The sequence below is a fragment of the Dipteris shenzhenensis genome, chromosome 13 (assembly GCF_047967505.1).
Source record: "Dipteris shenzhenensis isolate YYH24624 ecotype China chromosome 13, Dip_SZ_1.0, whole genome shotgun sequence".
Lineage (NCBI taxonomy): Eukaryota > Viridiplantae > Streptophyta > Polypodiopsida > Gleicheniales > Dipteridaceae > Dipteris > Dipteris shenzhenensis.
In genome coordinates this window covers 43905595-43925436 of record NC_141608.1, presented here as the reverse complement: position 1 = coordinate 43925436, position 19842 = coordinate 43905595, and the positions used below count along the sequence as shown (strand labels likewise).

Below are 19842 nucleotides of genomic sequence, written 5' to 3'. Positions count from 1 at the left end.
GGCGATTGCATCATCTATGCGCTTTAGAGATCAATCCCTTCACCTTGCGCTGTTAATACCATATTTACGATCGTTGTATTTCGAGTAAGAATGGATGGGCACAATGATTGTAGATCGGGGCACCGGCATAACTAGGACACACAGATCGCCAATATCCGGCTATGGCTTTACTTATAGATTCGAGTATAAAATCGTGCGTACACCGATACGCCACCGTAAAGCGTCTGGTCATGTACGATAAAGCGTACCTGAGCAGAAGAACCTTGAGGCTCCTTCAAGAAAACGACATCAAGGCCATTGCTATCCTTCCGGACCTCCACGAAAGAAGTGGTGTCGTCGCCATGTTTCTGATCTGCCATAGCCAGCTAGCTCCTCTATACGAACGCAAGGAGAGACTAAGAACGTGGAAAGAAGGGTGCCCAAAAGAGGAGAAGCGCAAAGAAAGGCAAGAGGTGTATGATTGCAGTGATAAGTGGGAGGGACAATACGAGAGAGGTGAGGTGAGGAATGGAAGCAAGAGATGGGTAGATGATTAGATGAGGAATGGAAGCGGTAGATGATGAGGAGAGGCTGCAGCGACGCAGGAAGTGATGGAGGACGTGGGGAGTAGCTCGTAGCTGTAGCTGCTAGTTGGCTATGGTGTGTCTGGCTGGTCTTGGCGGCGGGATGACAGGGGCGTATTTGCCACCTGTACACTACGCACCTGTACTTATCCGTATATTCTTCAATTTCGTCTATTGAACTTTCCAACGACCAACTTCCCTCCTAACCACCCTTTACAAGGGGTCAGCTTATCTACCTAAATGCAGGGCCTTGATATTCTCTGTCTCTCTCTCTCGCTCTCCACGTCTGATGAGTCATATGTGGCTCTTAGCTCATGTCCTGACATAAAAAATCCATCAAGGTTGTGGGTTGGCCCAGATTTAATCTCGGCCGATGGATTGATAGCCTTTAAAACACAGAATCTGTCCCTCTCTCAGTCTGAAAAAAAATCTGGCGAAATTGCTCACCACGTGTCAAGTGCGTAGCCTCCCCACCTCCCTTGACGGCCAGGAAAGGCCACATGTCGGCCTTTCCCAGTCGAAATTCAACCAGATTTTGGCTCCCTGTCATCGGAATTCGATCGGCTTCCTCCCCGAAAGGGCCCCATGGCCCTTCCCTACTTCAAACCCTCTCTCTCTCTCTCTCTCTCTCTCTCTCTCTCACACACACACACACACACACCACATGCACCATTTCCACCAAAACACATCCACTCTCTCCATCTCACGTCCTTTCTCCTTGTGATTCCTAGGTCCTTGCTCTTCTTTTGTCTTCCTTGTACCCCCAAACTGCTTTTTCCTCCGTCCCTATTACATTATCCATCCCCCACCACTCCTCCCTTCAACCACCCTGCCACCATTTGTTAACGGATCCCGGCCCCCTTTCACATGAAGCCTCCGGGCATCTAAAGCATCAATAGGATGTGGATGTGCAACCAAGAGTTGTTTTGTGAATGGGGCAAGGGACAACTATGAAGACAGCGCACAAATGAGTTGATATAGGCCTTTAAAGTACCACCTAAGTCAAGTTGGAAGGGAAAAATTGCTACTAATAAGTGGATGGCTAAGCTAAGGTGTGGGCCCACCTCAATAAGTGCAAAGATATATAGCAAGGTCTTTTCAGGATCTTTTCATATTCTTTAAGACAATATCCTCAATAGGTGCCACCTAATGGGAGTGGCCCAAAATGACAAACAAAGAGTATCATATATATCAAGATGATATGGACAAGCAATGCTAAAAAAATGTATGTTCAACCATGGATTGCTAGCACACTTATACTCCACCTTGAAATTGTGTACTTCATTTGAATGAACTCTAAATAATTAATACAAGAGTGCACATCTTAAGATTGTTTACATAAGTTTAAAGAAGGCCAAATAAGTAATAAAGGAACGCACACTTGTATGATGATTGTCTCTTTGAAATGTATGGCCAAGGTAAGGAGAGGTCAGAACATGAATTTGCACATTATTGAATGCCTCTTGTACATGCATAGTAATAGATTGGTTGCCAACTATTAAAGAATATCCCTTGCATTGCATAGCAATAAGTTGTCTATCAACCATTAAAAATGCCAACTTTGAAGCGTGTCAATTCTTAATGTGTATGGTATCACGCAAGGATAATAATATCCTTTAAAGCAATTTGTGCATGACATTGATACATAAATGCAGACATCATAGGTAAGGAGTGTTTTCGTGTACTCTTTGGAGTTTAGGACTTGCCAAGATCATAACGCATGATCTTGCATCAAACATAAGCAAATTTATTGATCATGAGTCCTGGAGTATTGATTTTAGTTAGAAGGGAAATGGCATTGCACTTGCCTCTAATCCACTAGGAGAACTAGAAGAAAAGTATATGGCTTTAATTAGACTATTCCAAATTTCTTGGAACAAGAGTCACACTCTCTCTTGTAGGCTTCCTCTCATACTCATGGCCTTTCTTAGATACCCTCCTCCATTTTGTGAATATTTTGAAAAGAGTTTGCACTTTTGAATAGCCTACGTTTTTGAATACCCTCCTCCTCTCCACCAAGTTTCCCCTCCACCTTGCCCCCTCTCAACCAAGCTCCCAAGTCTCCTCTCAACCTTGCTCCTTCTCCACCTTGCTTCCTCTTTACCAAGCACAACCCACGATTTCTTGGATTGAATTTCTTTACGTTTCTTCAAGGTAAGTTATTCTTTAATCCTATTTCATTTTCTAAGTGTTTGATTTCGTTTTTTAAGGTAAATTCCATGCAATATCTATAAAATAAATAAGCATATTTGGATTGTACTATAAGATAATTGAAAATATGGGCAATGATAACTTAGGGTTTTAAACCTAAATTTCCATAGATTGTTGGTAATATGAAGTACCTCGTGGTCTTACTTACCTAAATATGTACTCATGAATGTAGTAATAAAAGTTTGAGGTTGATGCCATGTGGTTTAAGAAAAACATGTTTCAAAATTCCTCTTTTTTGGGACCAAAATTTTGAGTCCTAAAAAAAGTGGAGATTCATATATTTTCACTTTTCCTAATATGGCCTACAAGCAAGAAACTGTTCTGTTATCACCTTGATTGCCACCCTCAACACTAGTTCACAAACCATTGGCACCCTCAACACTAATAACAAATCAAGAAAGTTGCACGAGCTACCTTTACTTCTCTAAGAGGCCTCCATAAGTCCTAGACTTGCTAATATCTTCAACTTCCTTGGTTGGTGCTTGCAAGCCAAAGCTAGTTTGAAGTAGATATAAATTGTTTCCATGTGGCAATATGCTCTTGGATAGTTTGTCCCTATCCTTTTATAGAGAAATATCATACATAAGGGAGGGCAATATGCTATTGGATAGTTTGTCCCTATCCTTTTATAGAGAAATATCATACATAAGGGAGTTGATTACAAAAGTTAGAAGGATTTCTTTAAACCTAAGGTAGCCTAGAGGAATCAAAGGATCCTTGGCCTCTCATGAAGTGATGTCACTATCCAAGATAGGCTAAGGCTACGTACAACATCTCTATCTTCTATAAATAGACATCCACCTTCTCTACTTCCTTCTCCTCCACCCTTACCAATCTTCCAAAATCCATGACCTTGCTTTCAACCTTCTCTACTTGCTCCTCCTCCACCCTTACAATGTGGGTCAATGTTTGCTTGGGTGTAGCCAATTGCATAACTATTTTTGGGGCCATTTTAGAGCCGCGACGTGCTCTTGGGTGAGATTTTGAATTTGGAGCGGACTTGCGCTCTCGTCGAAAATTTTCCCGATGTCATGATGCCACATTGTCGTAATAATGAGATGCAATCTATTTATTCTAAATACCACAGAGCTTGACACACGGCAACCCTTCTCTACTTCACGCAGGGCATGACTACATCATGCATCTCTACACTACTTCATGCAGCGCAGGACCACCTGCCATCACGCAGCCTTTTGTCGTAGCTTTGCCACCTGTCATCAGGAAATGTGCCCATGCAGATCATGAAAATTCAAGATTGGCTTGGAGCGACCACTGCGTTGTTTCTTGGTGTAATAATGAGATGCAATTTATCATTATGAACACTGCAAAGATCAACACACGGCAACTCTGCCTTGCTTTGCATAGCATAGTCTCTGGCCTAACCACCTATCATCTTGGCACCTTTTGCGGTAGCTTTGCTAACTTTCACTGAGCAGTGCGCCCATGTAGATCAAAAAAATTCAACGTTGGCGTGCTAGAGCAACCACCATGCTAGTTCTTGGAGTTATGGAGTTACCTATTTTTACTTATTATAGAAGGAGATCTATGACAACCACCACCGCATTGTAAAATAGAAGGAGATCTATGACAACCATCGTGCTGGTTCTTGGGGTTATCTACTATTAGTGCACCAATGAAAATGTATTTCCTTGTGCACGGGGACCCTCAAGGGCCATATCAACAATTGCATTTTCCTTGGTCACACAAGGAAATACATTTTCATTGGTGCACTAATAGTAGATAACCCCATGACGGTCCCCTCTAAAAGACCCTCAAGGGCCATATCGACATGCCATATCTATGCAACAACATCCTGAATATTGTATAGTGCATCTTGATATGGCCCTTACCCCTAGAGGGGACCCCTCAATCATCAATTGCATTTTAAAAAAGTTTAGTTGTATTTTTCTAGAAGCATTTTCTAAGGCCATAATGTGAATTGCGGTGGGTTGTTAGAGCTATTTTGGTCCTAAACCAAGGGAAATGTAGTCTTGCTTTACTAGTATTTTAGTCCTTATTGCAATAAATCCTAAATGAGGGTAAGGTGATTGGAGGCCCGGTAGTGCCATCCAGATAATCAACCACAATATTTATACTGAGAGCAAAAAATGAACAAAAGATCTTACATTTATTAAAACTCAGCAATTGTTGAGAGCCTTAGAGGCCAAAAGATTACATCTAGCGAGCATAACCACTCAATCATTACTGAGTGATTTATATAAAAATTAACAACAGTTTATACTAATTGTTGAGAACCTTAGAGACCAAAAGATTACATCCAGCTTGCCAAAAGATCATCGAGAACCTTAGAGGCCAAAAGATTACATCCAGCCATTGCTGAGTGGTTATGAGTCTCGTTGAGCAAGAGGATATTTGTACAACTAAGTATTGTTAGAGTTAGCTCAAATGTCCACCTCTCATGTAACCCACCAATATTCTGTGTACCCAATGTTGTAAGGCCCCCATATGAGGAGAAGCCATGATGGGTATCGGATATTGGGAGGGATCCCCAGTTTAGACACTGGAAGGGGTCTTAGAGTAGACCAGATGGTTATGAGACGGCTTAGGAGCCAAGAGTAGATACCCGTCTGCACAAAGGGGGGGTTCGGGGGGGCGATAGCCCCCCCGATAGCAGGGGGTCCGGGGGGCGCAGGCCCCCGGTGGGGGTCTGGGGGCAAAGCCCCCAGCGGCAGGGTATGACCTATGTGCGATCCTTCATCTGCCCGACGGCATGTTTTCTGAAGGGTCGGTGGTCTTCCAGGCCGACTGTCTATTAGGCCGACTGCCTATTACAGGGCCGACCGTCAACCACTTACACTATATAAGTGGCCACCCCCTATCATCAGATCACCAGTTCTTCACGCTCATAGTCCTCCGTCCAGCATCTGTCTAGATCACCATCGAAGCTCTGTCTGTAGAGCGCACGGGTGGACAGCCAACCATCAGTTGTATCAGCAGTTTGGTATATCAGAATTTTTTGTATTCTCTCCAGCTTTCCATCGTGTACTTGCGTTTTGTTGTTATCTTCCGTTGCGTACTATTTTCTTACATGGTATCAGAGCTCAGGCTATCTAAGTAACGACTTTATTGCAAGTTCAACGAGCTTTGTTAGCAAAGGCTACTAGGAGTGATGGCTGCACCAACCCCGTTGCGAATTCGTCCACCTGCCTTCAATGAAGGCAAGCTCGATGGGACGAATTATACTTTGTGGAAATTCAAGATCAGCGCGATCTTGGATTCATATGAGGTTCTGGATACTGTTCTGGGATTGGATCCAGAACCGGTTGGATCACCGAATCCAGACAACCCCAACGTCATAACGCCACCGAATGCAGATCTTCTTCGGGCATGGAAACGAAGGAACGCAGATGCACTCTGTGCTCTTGTTACCAGTTCAAGTGATTCTGTTTTGACTCTGATTCAGCATACAGACAAGGCAAGTGAGGCTTGGAACATACTGAAAGGTCAGTATGAAACGCGGAATCAGACCAGAATTCAAAATCTGGAGAATATGCTTGCTGCAGAGAGGTGCTCTGATGGAGAATCAGCTGAGACATTCATCACACGGATCAAGAATCTACGTGATCAGATGGCGGCGGTTGGGATTACAAAGACCAGCGAAGAGTTGGCCAGAAGGTGCATTCGGATCCTTCCACAAAAGTACGATGTGTTGGTCACGACACTCAACACGCAGGTAAGAAATCCACCCCTCACTTTTGAAGAGTTCAGCGCGATGCTTCTAGAGGAGGAGATGCGAATGAAGACCCGCGATGGCGGAAGTGATGCAGCATTCTCAACCACATCCAAAGGGAAGGGTGGAGAGAAGAAGAATGGTAAGAAGAAGAAGTTTTCAGGTAAGTGCCACTACTGCAACAAAAGCGGTCACATGATCAAGGATTGCAGAAAGAAGCAGCAGGACGAAAAGAATGGCACTACACAGTCTTCTTCGAAAGGCAAGGAATCTGCCAACACAGTTGAAACTGAGTTGGAGCTATGGGTTGCAATTGAAGAAATATGCTCCTCAACAGAAGTTTCAACAACGAATGATTCGTGGCTCCTTGATAGTGGAGCGTCCCGTCACATGACCAGAAAGAAGGACTGGTATAGCTCTTTCAAGCCTCTACAAGAGCCCATGAACGTGACGGTTGGTAATAATGCAAAATGCCCTGTGGAAGGTACAGGTACTATCTCTCTTTCCATTCAAGAGGGTGAAACTAAAGAGCTTTCTGATGTATTACTAGTTCCTCAGCTAAAGAAGAACTTGCTTTCGGTTGCTGCGATAACTGATCGCAACTTGGAGGTGCGTTTCAAGAGGACCGGAGCAGAAATCCTTAATGCAGCGGGCAAGGTGGTCGGCAAGGCAGTAAGGAAGAACAATCTCTACGAGCTGACGGCACTAACAGTCTCTTCAGGAGTGGGCATCAGTAAGGTATGGCATGAAAGATTTGGTCATCTTAGTTATCCTATTCTTTTGGAAATGCAGAAAACAGGGATGGTTGCACACTTGCCTGCACTCTCAAAGGTGCAGGAACCTTGTGAAGCTTGTATGATGGGCAAGCAACAAAGGAAGGCTTTTCCACATGAGAGCGGCTATCGGGCAAAGGCTCCTCTACAATTGGTTCATGCTGATCTCAGTGGGAAAGCTCCAACTCAAGCTTTGGGGGGATGTAACTACTATATGCTTATCGTCGACGACTACAGTAGATACATGTGGGTGTATTTTTTACGAGATAAGGCTGAAGCTCTTGGAAAATTCAAACAGTGGCAAAAGATGGTGGAAAACGAAAGCGGGCTGAAGGTAAAGAAGCTTCGCACGGATCGAGGAGGAGAGTTCCTGTCAAAAGAGTTCGACACATACTTGCACGAGAATGGCATTAAGCGCCAACTCACGACTGCACATACTCCGCAACAAAATGGTGTTGTAGAGCGTCGCAATCGTACTACCATGGAGATGGCACGATGCATGGCACTAGGTAAAGGATTGCCTAAGTCTTTTTGGGCTGAGGCAGTTAATACAGCAGTCTACATCCTCAATCGAAGCTTCACAAAGGCCTTGACGGGCAAAACACCTTTGGAGGCTTACTCAGGTAAAAAGCCTTCCGCTTCTCATTTCAGAACATTTGGATGTGAGTGTTTTGTTCATGTTCCAGATAGCACCAGAAAGAAATTAGATCCAAAGAGCAGAAAGTGTATCTTCATGGGCTATAGCCAGGAGTCAAAGGCGTACCGGCTATATGATCCAGAGGCAAAGAAGATCGTGGTCAGTCGTGATGTGGTGTTTTGGGAACAGCCACATACAGTGGAGGAGGAGGTATGCCCTTCCACTTTATCATCAGCCGTAAAAGTAACTCACCTTGTGCCCGTATCTAAAGCAGAGTTGCAGAATGAGGAGGAGTACTTCGAGGAACAAACTCCACCAACACCACAACATGCCTTGGCTCCACAAGGTAAGCCACTTCCAAAGTGGGCAAGGCAGCTCTTTGATGAGAAGAATCCGGTTCCAGACTTGGCGGAGTCATCTGCAGATGGACTTCGACGATCAAAGAGGATAAAGGAGCAGAAAAGGGCTTCTGAACACATAGTCAATATGGCCTTGATGGCTGAGATTATGAAAGTTCAAGAGCCTACGAATTTGGATGAGGCAATGGCGGATCCAAATTGGAAAGCTGCCATGCAAGAGGAGTATGACAGCATCATGAAGAATCAGACTTGGGACTTGGTTGATCGTCCAGAAAAAAGGAAGATCATTGGTACCAAATGGGTATGGAAGGCCAAGTACAAATCTGATGGATCTTTGGAAAAGTACAAGGCTAGGCTTGTTGCACAAGGATACTCTCAAGTTGAAGGCTTTGATTTTGAGGATTCCTTTGCTCCTACAGCAAGGATGACAACTATTCGGGTGGTACTTGCCTTGGCTGCTCATAAGCAGTGGCCGGTGTTTCAAATGGACGTGAAATCTGCGTTCTTGAATGGACATCTCAAGGAGGAGGTATATGTGTTCCAGCCACCAGGATTTGAGGTGCCCAATTCAGAGAACAAGGTTTGCAAACTAAAGAAGGCATTGTACGGGCTGAAACAGGCCCCAAGGGCATGGTACCAACGGATTGATAGCTTTCTCATATCTATTGGTTTCTCAAAAAGTGCTTCTGATGCTAACCTGTATGTTTGTAAGCAGGATGGCAAGTATGTGGTAATAGTCCTTTACGTGGATGACTTGATCATCACAGGAGATCATGAGAAGATGCTGCAACAGTTGAGGGAGTCGTTGAGTTCCGAGTTTGAGATGACAGATTTGGGGCTCATGCACTTTTGCCTCGGCATTGAGGTTTGGCAAAAACCTGGCAGGATTTTCATCTCTCAGCAGAGATATGCTCGCGAGATCTTGAAGGCATTCGGTATGACCGAGTGTAAGGACGTGGTCTCTCCCATGGAGGTGAATGGTAAGCTCTCCGTGGAGGATGCATCACCACTTGTCGACATCAAGGAGTATAGGAAACTTGTGGGGAGTCTCATTTTTCTGTGCAACACTAGACCTGATATCAGCTTTGCAGTTGGTGTACTTAGTAGGTTCTCAAATCAACCTCGAGAGAACCATTGGAAAGCAGGGATGCGTGTGCTAAAGTACGTGAAAGGTACACTGGAGTATGGCATTACCTACAGAGCAGGGAAGACCTTGGCGGGTTACTGTGACTCAGATTGGGCGGGAGATTGTGATTCTAGAAAGTCAGTTTCTGGATATTGTTTCTCACTTGGTTCAGGAGTGTTCTCTTGGATTAGCAAGAAGCAACCAACAGTGGCACTATCTTCGACGGAAGCTGAGTACAAGGCAGCATGCATTGCTGCTTGTGAAGCAGTTTGGCTAAGGAGGATCCTGCAAGACATAGGAGTTCCAATCGAAGATGCGACAGTTCTAAAATGCGACAATCAGAGTTGCATGGCCATTGCAAAGAATCCTGTGTTCCATGCTCGTACAAAGCACATAGAGATCCAGTATCACTACGTACGAGAGCTCATCGAGGATGGAGTCATAGAGCTGGAGTATTGTCCCACAGAGGACAATTGCGCAGACATCTTCACGAAGGCTCTTGGGAGTGATTTATTGTTGCGGCATCTACATCGACTCGGCATTGGTCCGAACACGTAGTTCATCTTCGGGTGAACATTGAGGGGGGGTGTTAGAGTTAGCTCAAATGTCCACCTCTCATGTAACCCACCAATATTCTGTGTACCCAATGTTGTAAGGCCCCCATATGAGGAGAAGCCATGATGGGTATCGGATATTGGGAGGGATCCCCAGTTTAGACACTGGAAGGGGTCTTAGAGTAGACCAGATGGTTATGAGACGGCTTAGGAGCCAAGAGTAGATACCCGTCTGCACAAAGGGGGGGTTCGGGGGGGCGATAGCCCCCCCGATAGCAGGGGGTCCGGGGGGCGCAGGCCCCCGGTGGGGGTCTGGGGGCAAAGCCCCCAGCGGCAGGGTATGACCTATGTGCGATCCTTCATCTGCCCGACGGCATGTTTTCTGAAGGGTCGGTGGTCTTCCAGGCCGACTGTCTATTAGGCCGACTGCCTATTACAGGGCCGACCGTCAACCACTTACACTATATAAGTGGCCACCCCCTATCATCAGATCACCAGTTCTTCACGCTCATAGTCCTCCGTCCAGCATCTGTCTAGATCACCATCGAAGCTCTGTCTGTAGAGCGCACGGGTGGACAGCCAACCATCAGTTGTATCAGCAGTTTGGTATATCAGAATTTTTTGTATTCTCTCCAGCTTTCCATCGTGTACTTGCGTTTTGTTGTTATCTTCCGCTGCGTACTATTTTCTTACAAGTATTGCCGCCAGTCCAGCTTGATGCATTTTGAATTTTTTAAGGAGCCAATGGAGAGGCCAAACATCGTGCACATTGCACAAATGCTCCTCTCAAACTACGGTCCCCCCAAATGAGAGTACTCTACTATGAAATTCCTTAGCCCTTTGTGGACGTCTCTCGAGAATCCATACAGCACAACCATATAGAGGCTAGAGGTGTGCATGCCATCCAAGGTGATGACATGCAAATGTGGGGGGAATCGACCAAGGGAATGAAGAGATTCCACAAGAGCGAGCATTTCAAGTCCTAAAGTGTGCAACACAATGACCTTATACAAGAAGGCAGACAAGATTGTGATCACATTGCATCGAGGGGTGATAGTCGTAACAGGCGGTGACTTCTAATTAACTACATCTACTGATCATGCAAGCCCATTACCATGCACTCTACCGAGCATGCAAGCCTAGTGTGACTAGTAAAAAATTAACTACACTCTACTGACCATGCAAGCCCGGTGGTGGTAGTTGTGGGCCACTGCGATGGTCGGTAATTAACTGCCAGCCCAATGGAATCTTAGCCGCCACCATAGATGTGGCTGGTAATCTTAGACGCCACCGCAGTGGAATCTTAGCTACCACCACAAGTGAAAGGTGGCAGTAATCACCATGGACGTAAATCATGAAGCCTAATCACCTCTAATCACTCATTACCATGCAAGGTAATACTGTTGCCTTGAATTAATCAAAATTCGGGCCAACCATCGAGGTGGCTCTCACCTTGACAGTTCCATTCCCTTCACTGATTCATATGATATCCATCTCGACCATTTCTTTCTCGGCCTACAAGCTTAAGCCTCCACTATTCCATTCCCTTCATTGTTTCGTCTTCTATTCCTCTCAACCATTTCTTTCTCTCTTGCACTTGGACTGTAAACTTAAGCCTCCTCTTTTATGTTTCCTTTACTGTTTCGTCCTCTATCCCTCTCGACCGTTTCTTTCTCCCTTGCACTCTTCTTGCAACTTCTATCCCCTCTCATAATGGATCCCCCTGGACACACCAAGCTTCAAAATGTGTCTGCATAATTTGAAAGCTCCTCACATAATCTTTCCTCCCCTCCTACACAACCTCGGAGATCCTCACATAATCTTTCTGCCCCCTCTGCACAGTCCGACGGGAGCTCCCCCTTTGCAGCATAGTGCGAGAGCCTCTCCTCCCTCGATCTTGAAATGTGACATATGGGAGATCCTCACTCACTCTTCAAAAGCCCAATTTGGATGCTCTCAATAACTTCACCAGGTTGGTACAGGAGGTGAACGTGAAGGAGGGACAAGGCCAAAAGATTACCATCACTGAAAGCATGATTGAAAATGCGCTAGGCATTCTTGGAGGGCGCTAATGGACAGCCTTGACACACCGAGCGCTCGAGTGTGAATCTCTCCCCCATCCTGCCGCTAATGATAACCCGACTAGAGGCCGATCTGTAAAGGCTAGCAATACCTCTGATCCACTCATCCAGGAAACCAAACCGAGAGAGTGTACCTTCCAAGAAGGACCAGTCTACCCTGTCGTACACCTTCTCAAAGTCGAGAAGGAGTATGGCAAGGTGCTGGCCACTATGCTAGGCCCATTCCATCGCCTCTGAGAAAGTGAAGATGTTGTCCAAAATGCTGCTTTTGCAAGCACACTTTTTGGAGAAGTAGTGAAAGAGACAGAATATTATAGATGTATACCCCAACACTAAGATTAGTAAAGATGGTGGAGTCAAGATTTCTAGCTTGCCAATAGACCTCTAGGATATGCTGAAGAAGACAATTCACTTCTTTCTTAATACGAGAGGAACCGCAAAGTTATGGCAGGTTCAAGCAGCATTAGAGCAACTGAAAGAACGTGATGTCTCTTTCTCAAGGGAGATCTCCAAGAGCATGATAACCAACTTGAAGAATTATATGGATAGTAAATCCAAATTAACAGCTCAATTCGTTGGAGTTGCAATGCACATGATGTCATCTACCCTCAAAGGAATTTTGGAGCAATATGATAAGAAGATGTCTCAGAAGGTGACTTTTCTACAAGAGAAAGCCACCAATGCAGCAAAGGCAACGTAGGATGAGAAAATTCTCAGGGAGAGTGCAAAATCCAAGGTAGAGGAGGCAGAAGCAAGGACCTTGCAGGCACGAGAGCAAGCTGAGGCCATGCAAAATGGTCGACATGGAAAGGCATAGAAGAGAAAAGGTAGAGAAGCGCATCAAGGAGATCCGAGATAGGCTTGAAGACGTGAGAATGGATGGGGACATCATGGAGAAGGAGCTAGCAATGATGCAAAATCATCTTGAAGAACAAAGAGCCAAAAAGGAGGCTTTTTTTACAAACGTCTCTGCAACATGCAAAATGAATTGAATGTTGAAAAAGACCAGATGATGGAGGAACTGAAAAGGAAGAATGCAAAAACCAGAGTGGTGATGTAGGAGCTATGAGAGAGCTTCAAGGCTAAGAAGGATGGAGTACAGAGCAGCCACAGAAGGCAGCTCTCTAGGCTAAGAAGGATGCAGAGTATAGCCACGATGGAGCAAGTTGCAGCAGTCACAGTGGGGGTTGTTATCTAGAACCACTTTTGCAAGTTCAAAGATTAAGCTACAAGACCTTGCAACAAGATTATGATAGGGTTGTACATGAGCTTGCAGTGGCTTTTGAAAGTTTTGAAAAGCAATCTGTCATCGTCATGAGAGATTTCCAAACTAGAGTGGAAGTCTTGGAAACGGCCTATGTTAGCGCTGTTGAGCAATTTAAGCAGCTTCAAGAGATGCTGAGGGAATCAGATGGAGCTATTGCACAGAGTGAGCAAAGAGTGGAGGAGATGAAGGAAAATATCCGCAATCTTAGGATGAGGGAGGAAGGAATCAAGAAGCAACTTCTTTATGTACAGAGTCAGAGACTATGGTATTGATAGCCGTAATAGTTAAATCAGATGCCTATCATGTTATGTAGTAGGGTCCAAAATGCATGGTTTGCCATACCCCCATCATAGATGACTACATGATTCGATGGCCTACGTGCTACCACCCTATGCATGTTTTTTGCTTTGGGGTGTTTGTGCATTCAAGCTTAGTATGTAGAGTATGTAATGTGCCATTGCCTGGGTCATGGATAGATCAAATGTGCTTGCATACTACAACTATCTACAACGAGAAAGTAGATGCTACAGCTCAATTTGCCATTTGGGCAAAATTTTCAAAAGACAAGGAGCTTGAATTGAAAGAGGCCAAGCCCAAGCCTAACTGCAAAGAGGCCAACCCCAAGCCTAACTGCAAAGAAAAGGAGCCTGAAGGGAGGAACCAGCCCCCTTCAAGAAAGGAGCAAGAAGGGCCAAGCTTGCAAAACAACAACCAGGGAGAAGAGGAAGCAACATGAAGGGAGGGGCCAGGCCCCTGAAGGGAGGAATCATTCTCCTTCAGGAAAGGAGCAAGGAGGGCCACGCCTGCAATCAGGGAGCTCGAAAAGGTGACCTACGCAAAGCAATGTGGAATCAGTCCCCTCTGAAGGGAGGAGCTAATTGCCTTTAGAAAAGGAGCAAGGAGGACCGAGCTTGCAATCAAGGAGCTAAAAAAGGCGACCTGCTCAAAGCAATGTGGAACCACCCCCCTAAAGGAAAGGAGTCCTTGAGATGTAATCTATGTAATATGTATGTAATTTATTGAATTATTAATGTTCTCCAAAGTTTACTTGGGCAATGTATCTTTTTTAGGATAACACTTTGGAGCAATGCGATTTGTTTTAGTATAGTAATGGTTGGTTGCATCTCGGAGGTTGGTTGCACACTAGGATATTAAATGCCACCAACGTAGTGGTTTGCTTCTATTATTACAATATGAATGGCGTACAATTCATTCATTTAGGATTTGTGGTCACCAGCCCGATGGGGTTGAAATCTAACAATAGATAAAGAGAACCAGCCTAAAGGGGACTATTTTATGTATGGAACTTTGCAACAATTTTAAGATAGCATGGCAGCAGTGCAAGATAAGTGGTCGCTAGTGTAGTGGTTGGTTCTCGGTTGGTTGCACAGTAGGATATTAACTGCCACCACCACGGTGGTTTGCTTCTATTATTATTATTACAAGATGAATGGCATACAATTCATTCGTTTAGGATTTGTGGAATAGTTATCGGATTTCATATTTCTCAATGTAAGTATAGTTGTTAAGATATACATATATACATATAATAATATATGTATATGTATATATAGGCAATATTAAAATATTTCCAAAGTGATTGAAGTGATGTTTTCTGAGCTATGTGACTAGATAGTGTCCTTTGATAGGCCAAGACCATAATGTGAGATGAAAGATTTTAATTTAACTTGATTTGAAATAAAGTGGTTCGATAATGCTAATGAGAGAGGGAGAGATGTTGCTATGCTGACAGTAGCACTTAGTATGGAAGGAGAACGATCTGAGTTTGAATAGTGTCAACCGTAATATCAGACAAAAGATTTAGAATATCTACATATATCTATATGTTTGTATTAAAGTTATTTTTTAATAAAATTTATCAACTCTTAGGCATGGATGATTTTTTCCTAATCAACACCCCAAAAATTACAAATTTTGGCTTGGTTGGCTATGGCAGCACCCCATGTGTTATGGCAACGCCTTGTGCTAAGGCAGCATCGAGCATTATATGGCAGTGCCCTAAGTGGCATGCTATGGCAACATCGGGCATTAGTATGGTAGCACCTTGAGTGTGGACTAGCTAAGGCAGTGTGGTCTTCTCCTTGGGTCTTGTGGCTCCTGGCTAAGGTAGCATGGTATTGTTCTCTGGTTCCAGATTATCAAGGGTCAACTATATTTTTGTCAATTTTGGTGGCATTTGGGCAGAATTTTCCAAGCTGTGTGGGCATTAGCTAAGGCAACGTCCTGGGCATTAGCTATGGCAACGTCTTGGATGTTAGCTATGGCAGTGTCCTGGGCGTGAGCTAAGGCAGTGTCCTGACATGCCAGTTGTAGATGTCAGGGCAGTTAGGAACCTTAAATTCCCTCTGACACGTTGTGAGAATTGATGTTTTCACCAACCTCGGCTAAGGCAGCGCAACCCTGGAGCTAAGGCAGTGCATTGCTATCTAAGGCAATGCCCTAGAACCGTATGGCAGCACCTTGTTTGCACCCTCTCCCACCAACTGGTTTTTCGTTATTTTTGGGTTTTTGGTGTTTTTTGTTTGTATTTTTTTGTGATGGGGGGGTTTTGTACATGCTACTCTACAACATCAAGCCAACAAACAACAAAAACAACAACATTTCATATTTTTTAGAGCAATTTCAAGATTTTCCAGACGTTGGGCCTTCCTACTCTCTTCTCAACAATCACTCAAATGACGATCTTGTGTGGTTTTCTTCTATGTTTGACCACACCACTAGCTTAGCAACCACTCGAACTAACTTCTCCTACGATCTTACACCAAACAAACAACTAAAACAACCTCTAATCTCTTCTACTTCATCACACTGTCTCTTTCACTCAATTTCTATACTCCACTATTGTCGCTTTTCACTAAGCTACTAGGCAACAAGCGATGGGGGGATAATGAGAGAAAGCATAACTTGCAAAAGCATACCTCAAATCTCCCGGACAACGGCGTCTCTTTCACTCACACTTCCTATACTCCACTATTGTTGATTTTCACTAAGCTACTAGAGCAACAAGCAATGGGGGGACAACGAGAGAAAGCATAACTTGCAAGAGCATACCTCAAAACTCCTCGGCAATGTTGCCAAAGATGTTATAGTCGATCGACCTAACGTGTCATTGGGGATGTTGGGATGTGCCGATGGAGAGCTCAACCTCCAAGCAACTCGTGGTAGCGAGCAATGCAAGCGATACGCCATTCACGATCATCAATCATGGCTCCCGAGTTGTTGCAATCGTGTGTCCACAAGATGAGAAGAGGGGGGAGAGAAGGAGAAGAGAGGGAGAGAAGCATGGAGCGTGGTGAAGGGGAGATCATAATGTTGAGAGTTCATGCTCAACATCATGTGATCATGTGTGCATAGCACCATCACGTGATCATATGTGCATAGCACTAACCTTATAGAGTGCTATAAATGAAAGGGTTAGATCCCCTAACCCTAACCCTAAAAGGGTTTGTATATATTCTATTTTTTCAACTAAATCTAGTGTACAATTAGTCATTTGTGGTGTGCTCTCTAGCTGTGCCCTCTCTCCTCATCTCCACTCTTCTCCTCTCCCCTCTTCATATTTTGTCATGGTATCAGAGCTCCCTTGTCTTCCGCTGAGACATTGAGATTCTTGAGAGTGCAAGAGAGATTCCATGGTGGTGAGAGAGAGCTTTTGTGAGTCCATTCTCTGTCCAGAGAAAGAGGAAGAGAGTTCTTGAGTTTTCTCTATGAGTCTCGGAAGCATAGGGACTTCAATCTCCTAGCTAAGGCAAGAAAAAAAAAAAAAGCTTGTGGAAATCTCAGCTGCTCAGCTCTTGTCAAGGAAGACCAGCTCGTTCAACAAAAAAAAAAAAGGTGGCTGTGACTACCATAGCCCACCGTCCACCTCCATCGAACTTTGCAGCATGTCGCACAGCTACTCCACAATGAATAGCAGCAGTGGGCGGCTTCTTTAGTTTCAATGGGCTACTCCTTTAGTTTCATGGGCTATAGCTTCACTGCATACGGGCTTCTACGGCCTCAACAACAGTAGCTCTTTCAATAGCTGCCCTCAATAGCTCTATAGCCTCGACTGTGACGTCTGTTAGTCTCATGGCTCCTTAGTCTCAGCCTATGGAATGCCTACAGGTCTTCCGCTCTAAGCTCTATGCGTGCCAGTTGAAATTGGTGTAGAGGGAATACGTCCTGCAACACAGCTCCACGGGCTGCACGACTCTCAACGCAGGCTCTACAGAGTGCCGCCAAGCTGCATACGTGACCACAAAAATCCGGACCAACATTCTTCGCAACTCGTATGCAACCACAACGCTACAAGCGATCAACAAATCCCTCTGAATGAGCTCTCGTAGCCATCAGTCGGCCACGCTTCACCCCCGTGTTGCGCTAGTCTTGGCAACGACACCTCCATCCGAAAGGAGCTCCCTCAACGCAGCTCCTTCAATGCAGCAACGATCACCTCCAAGAGCCGAGAGCCGACCCACAGTCCAAGCCATTGGCCCCTCTCAGTGCTCATGCGCCTTCAACAATGGCGGCTCTATGGGCTGAAGGTAGTTAGGTGCTGACGGACATCTCTAAGGCTCTTGTCCTCATGACTCCTCTCGAGGGGCGCACCTACCTACGATCTCCTTCATAGACGCGGCTCAGCAAGACTCCTGCACACAGCGACGGGCAGCTTCCATCGCAAGCTCCTACAACGATGGAATTCTCAGACGACGTATAGTTTCCGCAACGGAATCTTCGTCGATTCCGGTGCACCATTGGTCGACACGTGGCAGATAGGATAGAACCACGATTCGGTGAAGATCACCTTGGGTTAACTGGTTGACCCACAGTTGGACACGTGGCACCTTATCTCCAAGTGCCACGTAATCTTATCTGACACATCATCACTGCCAGCTCAACTGCCATGTCATCATTACCACCTCAGCTGCCATGTCATCAAGCCACGTCATCAGTGACACATCATCAACCACATCATCAATGCCACATCATCAGCCATGTCATTAGTGCCATATCATCAACCACGTCATCAGTGCCACGTCATCATTGCCACGTCACCTCTGCCACCTCAGCTGTCCAGTCAGCATTGACCCCTGCCAGGCACACACAGTGCTCCACAGGCACTTCATGTGAACACTCCTGCCACCTCAGCACAGAGCTTCACAGGCACACCTCTTGCTAAGCACAGTGCCACATCATCACTGCATGTGACTCACAGTGACACATCATCATTGAGCACATTTGCACTCCTTTTGCCCCTCCACCTCGATCAAGTCATATCTCTTGATCCAGGAAGAATTTGAGGGCGCTCCAAAAAGGAAAGTCGCTCGTTTTTTTTGTGCTCTACGTGCTCATCACATCATGCGCACATTTCGGCACAAGTTACACTCACATTTGAGCCTCGCCGACAAAACCACTTCCTTCACGCACATTTGCCTCTACATCGACGCATCTGACCCAGCACTTAAAAAGAACAAAAGAAAGGAATTATTTGTTGTTCTTTCATCGATCGACGGTTGGTTTAGATCTAGATCAGAGTAGACTAGATCGCCATAGAGGGGACGCTTTGAATTTCCCCAAGTTGCCAATCTAAGCCATGCTCAAAATTCTCGACTAGTACCTACTCGAAGTCTGTCCATACGATCACATCCGATTTCACATCATTACATTACCTGAAACCTTACGTTCATCAGTTCAGTGAGCAGACTTCAGAGTACAGAGGCATTGCAGATTGATTTAGTGGGCAGATAGCACTTGATTTGACACACACATGCCACCATTGTAAAGCCTATTCGGCTATCTCACGGCATCGTGCACATCATTTTCAGCCTTGTAAAGCCTCTTGGCTATTCCCGGCATCATTGCCACAAGCCTTGTAACACAGATCATATCTTATATACTACAGTTCTATCTTCACCGACAGTACAGAGATTTCACTTGGCATCTTCAGTGTATTTGCAGTTGATTCATACAGAGTTTTTCAGGACACTTTTTGAGTACATTTTTTTGCGCCATGTCGACTAGCAACCTCAATCTGGAGGCATCTGCTAAGTTAGACAACTCCAATTACGGTACATGGAAATACCGAATGGAGACCATTCTTGTGCTTCAAGATAAATGGGAGTATGTCGATGGGTCTACACCTAGACCATTGGCTGATCCAGCCACCAGTAGCTCTACTCCATCTGTTGTCATAGCACCAGCAACGGAATCTACATCGGGATCTACATCTACACAAACAGTTTCCGCACCAGTAGCAGATCGTGCCATTGCCCGAGCTCAAGTAGAATGGGATAAGAAAGACAAGTATGCCTATCACCTGATCAAGCAGAATGTGCAAGATGTCATGCTAGGACAGCTCAACACAGTCAAGACATCAAAAGAAGCATGGGATATGTTCGCAGCTCTCTACGAGTCCAAGAACACATCCAGGATTCTCACCTTGAGAAACCAGATCAACCAGAGTTTCCGCAACAGCAGTGAAACCGGTCATGCTTATGTACTCTGCATAAAAGACTACAACAATCAACTTGCAGCAGTTGATTCATACAGAGTTTTTCAGGACACTTTTTGAGTACAT

At 45.0% G+C, this 19842-nt stretch overlaps 1 protein-coding gene across 2 annotated transcripts in view; it reads right to left on the bottom strand.

Moving 5' to 3' along the window:
* LOC147895445 (putative glucose-6-phosphate 1-epimerase) overlaps positions 1 to 633 on the bottom strand; it is a 49314-nt gene extending 48681 nt beyond the window's left edge. For both annotated transcript variants that reach the window (XM_087383517.1, XM_087383516.1), the window contains exon 1: positions 249 to 633. In XM_087383517.1, coding sequence (XP_087239643.1) covers positions 249 to 359 — 111 coding nt within the window. In that variant the 5' untranslated portion in view covers positions 360 to 633. The remainder of the gene's footprint in view (positions 1 to 248) is intronic.
* Between the last annotated feature and the right edge of the window lie 19209 nt (positions 634 to 19842).